This window comes from Morone saxatilis, unplaced genomic scaffold (genome assembly GCF_004916995.1).
Source record: "Morone saxatilis isolate NCDOM2014 unplaced genomic scaffold, NCSU_SB_2.0 Contig2, whole genome shotgun sequence".
Classification (NCBI taxonomy): Eukaryota; Metazoa; Chordata; class Actinopteri; family Moronidae; genus Morone; species Morone saxatilis.
The window spans coordinates 8086928-8099866 of record NW_023339762.1 but is presented as its reverse complement, the minus strand read 5'-3'; the positions used below and the strand labels follow the sequence as shown (position 1 = coordinate 8099866).

Below are 12939 nucleotides of genomic sequence, written 5' to 3'. Positions count from 1 at the left end.
TCCCCAGTCCAAAACCCAAAGATATTCAATTTTCTATCACTGAAGATGAGGACAGCCAGCAAATATTCAAATTTTATAAGCTGAAGCAGTAAATTCTTGATAAATTGATAAATAGTAATAATAATTAACTGATTAATCAACTAATAGTTTCCAATCTAAAAACGCCTGTAGCGTCATACTCTAAAGGCTTTAATCCTTATGTGTAAATCTGATGTTGACAATTGGTACACCAGTGTCTAGCTAATGTTTTACATTTACACTACACACTATTGTCTTCATAAAAATCTAAGTTTCTGGCAATAATATCAAAACAATTCCAATCAATATTCTATTAATATATCCTTCCAAAAATCCAAAACCTTTCAAACTTACGCCTAGAAACACTGAGATTTTATGATTAATTTATATTTATTTAAAGAATCAAATCTAAAAATTATATTGGCCAGGCTAACTGTGTAATCCTGACTCCTGCCCTTTCTAGGTGTTTGATTGGCAGGAGGAGCGACTTGGGGCAGAGGGTCAGAGCGATGAAGGGAAGCATCAAGTGAAAGAGCGAGGGAGGATCCAATCAGATGAGTGGGTGACGGCGACAGCCACGCGCATACGAGAGGTGGATGTAGAGCCTGTCGACTATGATCTGGATATCAGCCGAGAGGTAGACACACACATCTGCTTGGCCTCTGTCGCGGTCATGAGAAATACAAGTGGCATGGTAATAAGACTAATGCTCCACTGTTCTGATCCATCGCGTTCACGGTTCTTCTCTCAGTTAATCTTGGACACAATCCATGATCTTGCATGGCGTAGATGTGCTCTGTTGTCTCTACTTCAGTCTTATTTTACGCAATCCTTAAAGGATGTAAATAATATTTAGTCACTCTTTTACCCTAAGTAATTTCTGCTGAATGTTATGTTTTATCTATTTCCATCATGAGATTTACAGAACATTAAAGAGACAGTCAGGCTGAAGAGGAACACTATAACCCTCAGGTCATCTGTCTGTAACACAGGAAGAAAGGATTGCATTCTTTAACAATCTTTTTTCATTTCATTTTTTAAATGGAATGCCCAAAACTTTGTACTCAATTTGGTATAAAAGCATCCACATTTCAATTTTATATACTTTATTTAGTCATTTTTATAATATAAATATCTTCATACAGCATCATTGAAATATATTTGAAACCCATTAAAAGCATAATTTTTTTTAAATACATATTGTAAGACTGTAAGACTGACTTCCTCTCTATCTATCCAACATGCAGCTTTCAAAACCACAGAAAGTTCCCATCCCAGAGCGCTACATAGAGTCTGACTCTGAGGAGCCTCTCAGTCCAGAGGAGCTGGAGGAACGTTTCCGCCGGACCGAGCGCATCAAGAACCTCCTGACCAAATCCAGGTAGACAGCATTCAAATAATGACACTGGAGTTGAGTTGATACTGTTGTTTTTGGTGCTTTTCTTTACTACTAGGACTGTGTGCTCTAATACAAATACACTGATATATAAATATAGTAGAGCTCAAAATGTCAGTGTAAGATCCACTGGTTTATAGTCCTAAGTGTTTGTGTCCTTTGAACAGTGTTCAGAACATACAGCCGTCTGCATCACTAGACTTCAGTGAACTGGACTCAGCTCTACAGCAGCAGGAGAGGATCATGAGCGTGTCCCATGCACTGGCCTCCGAGGCCTCGCGCAAGAGCAAACTGGTCGCAGGTTAGTGTACTCACACCTTGTTAACATAATGCATCACTTTGTTGAGCTATCCTGTAAACCTCATATCATTTATCACAAATAAAGAAGTACAAACACACACACACACACACAGACACACACACACACACACAGGAATTCTTATAATTATTCACTTGCCTCTGTGGTACAGTGGTGTAAATGTAGCAGGAATCCTCTTAGACTGCTATCTCAGACACGTGATTTGTCGTTGTCCCTGGTGTGCAGGGACTGAGTGGCTGGAGAGTCAGTAAGTATGTCTGGTCCAGGTATACCTACCCTTTCCCTTTTGGGTGGTGTGGATTCATTGTATTCATTGTGTTGTGTGTCTCAGTCATTGGTCTCAGTATATGCTGTTTGGTTTTGGCCAGGATTGTGCACAGATTGGTGGCAAAAGAGACACAAACCTAAAATATATATAAATAAACATATATATATATAAATAAACATATATATATATATATATATATATATATTTTCTCTCTTTTTAAAATCTGCTAGAGATGTACATGATATGCTGTCATTTGTGTCCCAGTAAAAGAACATTTTCTGTTCCAAGTTAACCAGATATTTCATTTTGGTCGCATGTACATAAGTTTGGAACAGGAAAAATAAATTGAAAAAATTAAAAATGTACAAAAACAAAACAAGCTTATGACTCACATTTAACTGAATATTATGTGATTTTTTCTCTAGTTGTATCAAGTCCCTAAACATTTAATCTGTGCACAGATCTGGTTTCTTTTTTGTGGTGATATTCTAAGCAAAGAGCTTTCTTCTCTGCAGTTGTTTTGGTCGGCGTAGCTCAGGTATTGTAAAGTTCTGGTTTGGTGAAATGTGGCTTCCCTCTATGTGCAAGTGGGGTTTTGGTGCGAGTTCTGTGTGTTTTCTATGTAAATTAAAAAAAAAAGAAAAGAGAAACACTTGTAGGTCTAATGATATTTATACCATTTCTGTACAGTGGTCTGTGTGGCAAACACTTGTAGTACCTGACCTTTTCTGTTTTAGTAAAATACACAATGCTAATATTTGTGCCAGGTCTCCTCTTGGTATCGCATTTGCCAGACTACACAAAACTATAAACTATTACAAGCGGCATTTTCTCCTGGGAGCTGTTTGTCCTTAAAATCTACTGGAAACCTGTTAAAATCAAAAGTTCTTCTGCAAACTAAACGTGTTTAATTTGCATATGCACCACTTTAAATTAAATGTGTTTGCACCTTCTATCTGCTATCCTGACAGCAAGAAGAAATACTTATATATTCACTGTTGTCTCCTCTTCAGCCAAAGCTGCTGCGGAACACTGACCCACAGGAACCACCAACACAACAAAACAGCAGAGATTCTTTGTTATGGATCTCATCAGCAGTTTCAGCAGTTGCCAACTAATTAATTCACTTGTAACAAGTCTCTTTTATATGAGTGAGAACAAGACACATGTTTCTTAAAGAGTTTTGATTCATAGTTTTGAAATAGAATCAAGTTTTCTTGCTTCTGCACTTACATTGCACAATTAAGTAACAATAATTTATAACACGAGTGAATTGCTTTTTTTTTATCTGCAATTACCTATTTTGCTGGTTGGTCTGTATTTTTATGAGCAAATAAAAGAAGAGTGAAATGAGAGCCAATGCCTACATGCTCAGATTAGAGTTGGAGTGTTTTGACATTTATTTATTACATTGTTTGGCTTGATATGCTTGTTCAATTTCTACTGTCTTCACCACTGTCACCCAATGATCACGGTCCTGTCAATCAACTCGCAGTCATTAGAATATCATACGAATAATAATTTAAAAACACATGAAAAAAGTCATTAGAGCAATAAATATTGTATTAAACAATTATTTGGTGTCTGTTTACTTGTTTTGTTCCGGTTTGTTTTTCACAGTTATAAACTCATGCAAACATTTCTGTCATAGTTTATGTTGCAGTTTATACAACCTAACAGGATAATCTCATAGTATTCATTTTAAAGGAATATTTGCATTTGATTGTGTATTTGAATGTTGTTAGGGCTACATGAAGTCGATATGTAGTTTTGCTTTTTATACTGTTCTGTATTATCTGTCCCGGACAGATTAAGGTCAGATGTTCCAGCTCCTATAATACATAAGGATGTACACCTGTAAACAATAAACAATGTTTGACAAAGAATCACAAGGTCCACCCACTTGTTTTTCTCCATAATGTTTTGTTCTCCTTCATTTAGATAGTGACAGCTGGAGTGAGACAGGAAGACAGTGGAGAGAGAGACAGGATGACATGCAACAAAGAGGACTCAAACCCATGTTTAATTTTGAAACAAAATAACATAATAATTGAGGAATGAGATAATCACCTGATCTGTAACAAATGTGAATAATGGAACTTATTTGTCTTCTACCGGAAATTAAAATAGAAACAAAATGCAGGAAGCAGGAAATGTGGTTATGCTAAGGCTGCCCCCTAATAGTCGACTTAACCGTTGTGTATGCTAACCCTATTAGCTGCTGCCACTAGCTAGTTAGCAGTCCTATCATCTGACTTTGTTGAAATAAATGAACTAAATGTTCAGACTCCTTGCTGGTTGTTCTGACACATTAGGTTTATTAACGCTTTTTCTGTTGTCATTTAACAGGCAGCTGTTAAAATCTGTATATTTAAATAATTAAATTAATATTGTAAATGTGCTACTACAAAGGGAGAGAAAGAGAGGGAAGGGAAAGAGAGAGAGAAAGAGAGAGGGGATGACACCCAGCAAAGGGCCACATGGCTGCTGCAGCAAGGACTCAGCCTTGTTTCATTGGGGGCCAGGTCTACTAGGTATCCTGGCGCCCTGAAAGAGCCTCCCTTCATACTGTTTTAACTTGCTTAGGAAAATGTTCATGTTTGCAAAGGAGAAAGTAGAATGAGTAAAGCTTCTATACAACCGGTTCACATGCATGATGACTTATTTGTTCTCAAAACAAGAACAAAATTTTTTTTCCAATTAAACCTATTTCAATATATATCACAATGTCTTTACTGAGGTTTAGATAACTTTAATCTTCAGTCATGTTTGATTCAGACACAGAATAATAAGTATGATTCCCCAAAATTGAAGTTACAGGAAACTCCAAAGGGAGAATCTATAACTAACTGGTGTTAAACATGTTAGTGGCCTTACACTGAGCTCTTATAATAGTTTTTAGCTTCTGACAGGTCGCTGGTTCAGAGGCTGTGTTTAAAAACATGTGTTTCATCATGCAGAGAAAAACATGCTCCGAATACAGACTACTATTCTCGGTCTCCTACACCGGCTTTTAGACCTGTTAGTGAAACAAATGTTAAAGAAAAAGCACAATTTGTCTGACTGATATGGATCTTCTGATCTCACTCAGAAAAAAAAGCCAATTTCCCCAAATGTATGTCCCTGCATCTTCCTTGGTGAAGTCCTGACAAACCTTCATTAAGGCGCCACTCATGGAGGTACAGGATGAGGAAGGCAAGTTTGATTTCTCAGAATTAGCTGAGCTGATAATGAGCTGATTACATCCTTACACGCAGGCTGAGGTTGGCAGCTGTGGCTTATTGGGATACTTTTCACTCTCTTCAGCAGCCAGGGGCCTATCACAGGTCAGGTCATATGAAATCCACCTATAAGATCCTGATTTCACCCAAACACATTACCACAGAACATTCAGCTACTGTAAACTGAGCTTATATCTTAGCAGAGCTGGCACATGATGATCAGAGAATAGTGCCTATGCCTATACACTTGTTCACATAAAGTTAATTTAATCTGACTTGTTCACTGGTACTTGGTTTAAACATTCAAAAGAAGATGTATGTCACTCTACTTCCTACTACTAACTTAAGAAAATAGAAATTTTATATTGGTTTGTCCTTTGATAAATGACAAATGATAGATCCGTGATTGACAGCAAACTAGTTCAAAACTAATACCATCCAGATGAATGAATCCACAAATCTGTAATTATGCAAAAACATAAAAAAGAAGTTTCACCTTCTGTATCGTCAGATGGTATTTTATCATGTTCAGGGAAGCTGTGAAGCTGCATCGCGTTCAATCACGTTGCCTAATGCTGTTTCTTCTGCTTTAAAAAATTAAATGTTGTGTACTGTGGTGGAATGTAACAAAGTTTATGCAAGTACTGTAATTGAGTACAATTCTGAGGAAACTGTAGTTTGAGTATTTCCATTTTATGCTTCTTAATACCTATACTTATTTATGTAACAAAAAATAAAAATAGTAGTAGACAAACAAAAATTGGCACCAAATAACACAACTCATATACACAGATATAACAGAAATATTTGCATTTACATTCCAAATATAATCCAAATTTCAACTAATTCCAACAGAATAAGTATTTCCCCCTATTTTATATTGCTTTTGTTGGAGTTAAACCTATTTAGTTAAAAGATATTTTTTCTCTTTGTGTTGACTCAGTTTTAAATGATCATTTTATCTCAGTTAGGCCTAATTTAACAGTATAGTTCAACCTTCTCGTTAGTTTACTTAACCAGTGCACAAGTTTAGAGTTTACAGTAACAGAAAACCATTTGCATCACTTATGCAGCACACATACAAGGAAAATAATATACGATGTAATGTAATGTAATACCGAATCAAGACACGCCAATTACACAGATCAATATACGCTATATGTTAACAATAAACTCATGTCACAGTTCTCTGTGTAATTAGTCAAGTCTTTTGGTAATGATTTGCGCTGCAACAAAATAATAAAGGTTCAGACGTACCACGATTCAGGTGTGTTCAGTGTCCTCAACACTCCAGTTCAGGTTGGTTTTATGGGCTCGCCATCTTCATTTCCCTGCTTCAGGTGTGCAAACACTGAGCTTCCTCACAACTACAAACCTGAATACATACAATTAATTTAGTCCTACATAGTTTCAAACAAAAGAAAATACCTGAGGAGGACTAGCACCTAAACACAGGCTTAATCTTAATTTAAATATGAACCGCAACATAAAATGGCGGCAGTGTTCACCTCACCTCATCAGGACAAACCACTGACAGTATGGTTAAATGTAACAGAAATAGGATGCTAATTGACATAAAAAACGGTTTAACTCGACATATCCTCGTTCAAAACAAACTACAGAACCCAACGATGTAGACAGAAGGTGAACAATAAATAAAGTTTTAAAGTTCTCAAAACCTTTTTACTCATATTTTCTATCTCTTGTTAATTGTTTACGGTGCTTGTCACTTACCTCTCAGCATCTACTCTCACTGTGTTTCCTCTCCAGCAAGCGGCGCTACAGTTACACCGCTCCTTGTTAAAGGAACTACACACAGATCATAGCAGTGTAAATAGTATTATTTATTTATTTTTTATATATTTTTTTGGGGGGGGCTATTCATTGCCTTTAATAGATAGTGACAGGAAAGAGGGGAGAGAAAGAGGGGAAGACACACAACAAAGGGTCACAGGTCGGACTCGAACCTGTGCTGCTGCAGCAAGAACTCAGCTGTTAATGTTAATTAAGTTAATGACTTATTTATTTGCTTACATAATATTGATTTTTCAACATTTTATTTGTTTTAAGGTGATATTAACCTAGGTTATATGACATACTTTGACTTACTGAATACTATACTATACTCAAATGTTTATATCCATACTTTCACCAAAGTAAAGGTTGTGTACTTTCCCCACCACTGATTATGCACTTAACTGCAAACTGGTTTGCAACCCATAATTACTTTTTTTTTTTTAAATAATGACATTTTATTATTTTTCATATTATTGTTACAGGCGTGCGTTTGAAAAAATAATAAAGAGATGAATATGAAAGGTCCAATGTGTAAAATTGAGGAGGCTCTATTGGAAAAAATGGAATGTTATACTCATAGGTTTGTTCTCAATAGTGTATAATCAACTGAATGGGAATTATGTTTGTGTTCCTCAGCTTAGAATAAGCTGTTCAGATCTACAGATGCCATGGGTAATAAAATGAATCAACACAATCATAGTAAGATACATTTTATACACATATACACTGTTCCCAACACACTACTGTAACAGACCGTACAGATCATTCACAGTGAATTGTAGAAGGGCGTCTGGAGCTTTCCAGTCCATTGTGCCACTTCCTCTTTGAATTAAGTCGCTAATATCAGTTACCAGTGGCTGCCATACATTTATGGAGCCGCTCTGATTTTTAATTTTTTTTTAATACCTTTGCATTACAGGTGGGGGTTTTCTTATTATTAGTATGCACTTTCTTGACAGGAAAATAATATTCTCTACAGAATTACTATAGTCTGAGTGCAAAACCCAGCAACAAAAATCATTTACTTCCTGGTCAGAGAACTTTCCTGCACAAAACAGACAGATTACTTTTATGCATCTACAAGAATACATAACAGAGAATGCATGAACAGCCTTACACAGAAACCATCTCCTCTGTCTGAGGACAACTGTAGTTCTCATGTTAAGAACAAAGCAAACATTAAAATTGACACTAAATTCCTTTTATTGGTTTGTAAAGAAGAAATCACAAAAGGTACAATTTGTATATCAATCATGCCAAATTATAATCCTGTTTTCATCAAACACAATTAGAGGCAAATACCAGAACTGTTAAAATGTTCCAACAAAATAAAAACTAGACCATTTGCCATCTTAACATGATATATGATATAACAACTCAACCAAACGTTTTAGCCTGCAGACTTAATCCTTTGACAGCATGCACACCAGGATGTCGCCCAATTGTGAGTTCTTGTGTAGAGAATCCAATTCTACACAGTAAAAAGGACTAAAATGGTGGAGTACCGCCTACAGTTTAACAAATAACGTCAAAATGTACAAATCTGAGATTACAAAAACAAACTTTTCTCCGCACACTTACGCCGACTTCACAAAGGCCATTTTGTAACCATGTTTCGGTTTGTCATTCCCATTGTCCGCGCTGGGCTTGGCGTGGTCTGATGTCTGCTCCTTTGGGTTAAGATCGCAGCCTTTGTCCCGGGCATCTGTCAGCTCTTTTTCACTGTTGGACTTCTCTGGCTCAGCTGCTTCTGTCTGACTGTCCACTGGTGGGGGAGGAAACAAGTCTGGCTCTGGGTCAGGCTGTGGGTTAAATGAACAAAAGGAAGATTTTTTTTTTTACTTCCGCCTGTCTGTTAAACAGATGTCCATGGATTTTTGAAGTCTTGGGCTAAGGCACAACCTATTACAGTTTGGTTGTGATCCTGATGGATCATTTCCTGGAGGACTGACAATGAAATTAAAAGACAGAGTAATGCCACATTGGAAAATTGTTCAGTGTTAACAGAAGTTTGGCTTTTGTTGTTTGAATATTAATGGCATAAGAAACAGTGACAGGGTATATGTGCTTTTTGCCAGCCACACCCTGCTCTGCTCACACAGTATGACACATTAAAGACAACAAAAAAACAAAAAGAATGCGTTGCCTCTTGAAACGAAACTGTTTATGTGTGAAACACAAAGAAAAATAAGCAGTAGCGAGGAAGGATGGATACAATACTACAGCTACGTCAATCATCCCTGTTACTGTCTTGTACCATATGAACACTCCTGACCTCTCAGGTCATCTAAAAGTGTCCTGCCAAGATGGATAAATTGAAGACTTATGTTCTCAACTGCATCATTATCCACCTTGATCTTCCTCATATTTCTTAATGCTTTCTATCCTTTTGAGTATTACTGTCTTTGCATATGAAATACGCTGCATTAATACATTTTCCCTGCATCCCATTATTTGTTAGAATTATAATTTCTGTTTAAAAAGTGCAGTGTCTCACAAATAAGTAATCAGGCATATGTTATCATATGAAAGATTACAGTTTACTAACTTAAAAAATAAAAACCCAATATAGCACACTTACAACAGTGTAAAAGACAAAGGAACTTTGTGTGCAGTCTCTACAGTAGAGCACGAGCTCTGGTGACTGCAAAATTAATATATAGTCAGAATACGGTAATAACTACTCCCTACTGTCAAACACTTGAGGTTTATTTCTTTCTGAACTCTAATAGCATGTTCAACCTTTCCCCTCACAGGTTATTTCATAAGGGATGGTGTATTATGATTAAAAGATGGAAATCTAGAGGAGATGCATAGATTCACATTGTGTCACTATAACACTACACTACAACAAAAGCAAGTCAGTTAAGCGGCCGTCTGCACCTCTCAGTGGTTTTCTGGACTAAGCCACGATAGTTCATCATCTCATCAATTTCTTAAAAGTTTTTTATGTCTGGAGAAATAGATTAAAGGTCACCTCGCTGAAACCTAGGCCACAGTGTCTCCGGTTCCGGCCCGATAGCTTCCCATCCATTCCCTGCTGGTACTGCATCTCTAGCTGATCGCTGATCTTTTTTTCTTCTTGCCCTGCAGAGGAGACACCAGTCACAGCAGGCACACCCAGCCAATACAGGCCTATCCATGCATGGATAGATCTGTGCGGCGGATGTGTAGTGGGGAAGCCGGGTTAATTGCATTGGGCATAAGGATAAGGCAGCAAGGGTAAGTGGCAAAGGGACAGTAGTTTGGACATGTCTTACATTAGCAGAACAAATTCAGCATTTTACAAAGGCTGGATAAAGAAGCTCACCACTGCGGAAGTGGGACGTCGTCTTGTGGTCACCGATGACGAGGCGCCCAGTGTGTTCTTTCTGGAAAAAAGAAACAATCCAGTTTTATACCAATTGTCACAACTTCTCTTAAGGTTAGAGAGCGACAAGTAAAACCGTTGTTTTGTGTTTCAAAATGAACGTTTTCCTTTTACGCTATTGACTCCCCTCCCACAATAAAGCCAACTGTAAGCGTAGTGATCTACAATACACAAAACTAACCTTGCCAGCGCCCATCAGTCGTAAAAACTTCTGTTTCCTTTCGTTGCTTCCCAGATCAGCTGATGCCCACTGGGTAGACCCATCCTACCAACGCAAATCATCATTATCACACATAGCCTTAAAAGTTCATAATATATCAGATCATTTAAACGGACAATCCCCTACACATGTGGAAGTGTCAAATATATGCTAATAAAATGAAATGACAAAGTGACCACTTAGGACCACATTACATCACTCATTGAAGTTATGTCCGCTGTGTTATGGGAGACAATAAGCAAGCTGCTTTTGTTGGAAGAAAACCTGTGCATGTGGCTTCAAATATTTGCAGAATGAAGCCACACAAAAGAGAAATATACCCAACTCACAACGCTAACAAAATATGGTTATAAAACAGCAGTCAACAGGTAGCAAAACAAAAGAAAAATAGGGAGAAACAGCACTCTGACCTTTTAAACTCTGCTGAAAGCTCCGATTTAACCGATTTAAATAATTCAATAATTCGATAATCCCAACACCCTGACTGATAAAAACACAGTGCTGCACTGTGAGCTTCAACGCTGTTTAAAGAAGGTACAGTGTTTTCATTCTGGACAAAGGAAAGGGATCCAATTAACAAAACATTAAGCATGATTTTAACAGCATGCCTATCCTCAACCCATTCATTTGTTGTTCGCAAAATCTGCATAAAATCTGCATATTGTACCTGGAAAAGTTTCCAGTTTCACCGGATAGGGACTGTTGTTTTACGGCATAATACATTTTAGGAACGAGCACAATGCCAGGCTGTAAAATATTGTATTATATTATGTGATTAAAAAAAACATTAATTCTTATTTGTCTTCATTCTGTTTAAGGTATTTACAATTGAGAACATAAAGTTAGTAGTAAATTAAAAGGAGGATAATGTATGACCTCCAGTCAGTAATCCTTGCTGGGTAAAAAACTCCAGTCGAGTCAACAGTGAAACGTATTAAAGGTTTACTGATACAACATAGCACACTTTGTGGCATATTCTTGTTCAAATACTTTTAAATGAGCTTTTAATGAGCTTTAAATGAGCTTTAAATGGCGAGTACAGACTCCACTAACGTGTTCACAGTTCTCCACGACGTTAGCATCAGGCTAATGCAACGCTAACGTTGTCCAAGTCATCTAAAGCTTTCGTCTCCGGATTGTGTTCAGATTTTATTGTGTTACTCACTTCAGTTGGAGACGCGGGTCGTTTCGTCCCATGCCTGTCCTCTGGAGAACTCATTATGAACGACAGTTTTTGTAAAACGTTAAAGAAATTTCATGCCACCTAGCAAAGGCTAGCTGCTTTTGTCAACAATATTCCAACTTCCGGTCCCCTCTTCTTCTACGTTTCTGTTGTAGTCGCTCTCTCTGCTGCCACAGGAGAAACAGGATTAGAACAGGATCTGGTTACGTTTATATATATATATATATGTGTGTGTGTGTATATATAAACACACCTATTCATTTAAACAATCCTGTGTTTGCACAGTTTATCCTCTTTTGTTCTCTTGTATCTCTTTTAAATACCATCCTTTCTCGCCCTTGTTGCAAACTTACCCTTTCTTGATTATATTTGACACACAGCATCATTACGTGTTCAACATTTTCACTTACATTACAAAGCAGACATACTTATAAATTGACTTTCCCTGATATAAATAGTGTCTTATTAAATTTAATTCTTATTTAATTTTAATCTGGACAGACCTATCTCTCGTCTACTTCTTCCTTTAATAGTCTGCTCTAACTATTTTTGCTATTCTACAGGATGTTCTACCCTCATTCTCTCCATCCCACAAAGTTCAAATATTTTCTTTTTAATTAGTGCTTTATCTTCCCCTTTTCCAAATGAAATGTCTATTATATGCATCGTATTTATAGTGCTCTTTTAGCCACCACATTTAGTAGCTCACTGGTGGTTTGTTTTACATCATTTGAGCCAATTTGAAAACCAGTTGAAAACCACTGCCACCAACAGAATTATATAGCATATACGAGAAGAGAGGTGTATTGAACTTACGAATACATTATGACATTATGACGTTAAAGTCCTCGGAAGTATTGAGGGGATAAACAGGTAGGCCAATTTCTATAGCAAATAACAAATGTGGATATTTTTTATTTACATCATGTACAAATACTTGTGTCATTAAGAAAGTAAATATAACTGCAAAAAATAAATATAACAAATATTTAGCCTAATAAATTGGCCTAATAAACTGCTTTATAGGGCTATTGTTTGACTGTCCTTGTCAACATGAAGAGGCATCTGTGATTTAAAACACAATGACCCATCTCTGAAGTAATTTAAGATGTTTTTATTAGAACTAAAATGCATTTTAACGTAGCAA

The 12939-nt window shown here is 36.8% G+C and overlaps 2 protein-coding genes across 6 annotated transcripts in view; one reads left to right on the top strand and one right to left on the bottom strand.

The window, feature by feature from the left end:
• The window catches only part of LOC118330241 (pleckstrin homology domain-containing family A member 7-like), a 126238-nt gene extending 122357 nt beyond the window's left edge, over window positions 1-3881 (top strand). For 3 of the 5 annotated variants that reach the window (XM_035664716.1, XM_035664717.1, XM_035664719.1), the window contains 5 exons: window positions 482-655; window positions 1266-1399; window positions 1582-1715; window positions 1959-1980; window positions 3015-3881. In XM_035664716.1, the coding sequence (XP_035520609.1) occupies window positions 482-655; window positions 1266-1399; window positions 1582-1715; window positions 1959-1980; window positions 3015-3123 (573 nt within the window). In that variant the 3' untranslated portion in view covers window positions 3124-3881. Of the gene's footprint in view, window positions 1-481; window positions 656-1265; window positions 1400-1581; window positions 1716-1958; window positions 1981-3014 lie in introns of those variants that run through there. The other 2 variants (XM_035664718.1, XR_004796826.1) reach the window with 2 other exon arrangements.
• Window positions 3882-8198: 4317 nt separating this feature from the next.
• On the bottom strand, window positions 8199-11942 carry cunh11orf58 (chromosome unknown C11orf58 homolog). Its single transcript, XM_035665583.1, has 5 exons — window positions 11775-11942; window positions 10571-10654; window positions 10330-10390; window positions 9997-10106; window positions 8199-8821 (listed from the first exon to the last, which is right to left on the bottom strand). The coding sequence occupies exons 1-5, from the start codon at window positions 11826-11828 to the stop codon at window positions 8597-8599; spliced, it is 534 nt and encodes a 177-aa protein (XP_035521476.1). The 5' UTR covers window positions 11829-11942; the 3' UTR covers window positions 8199-8596.
• Window positions 11943-12939: the final 997 nt, after the last annotated feature.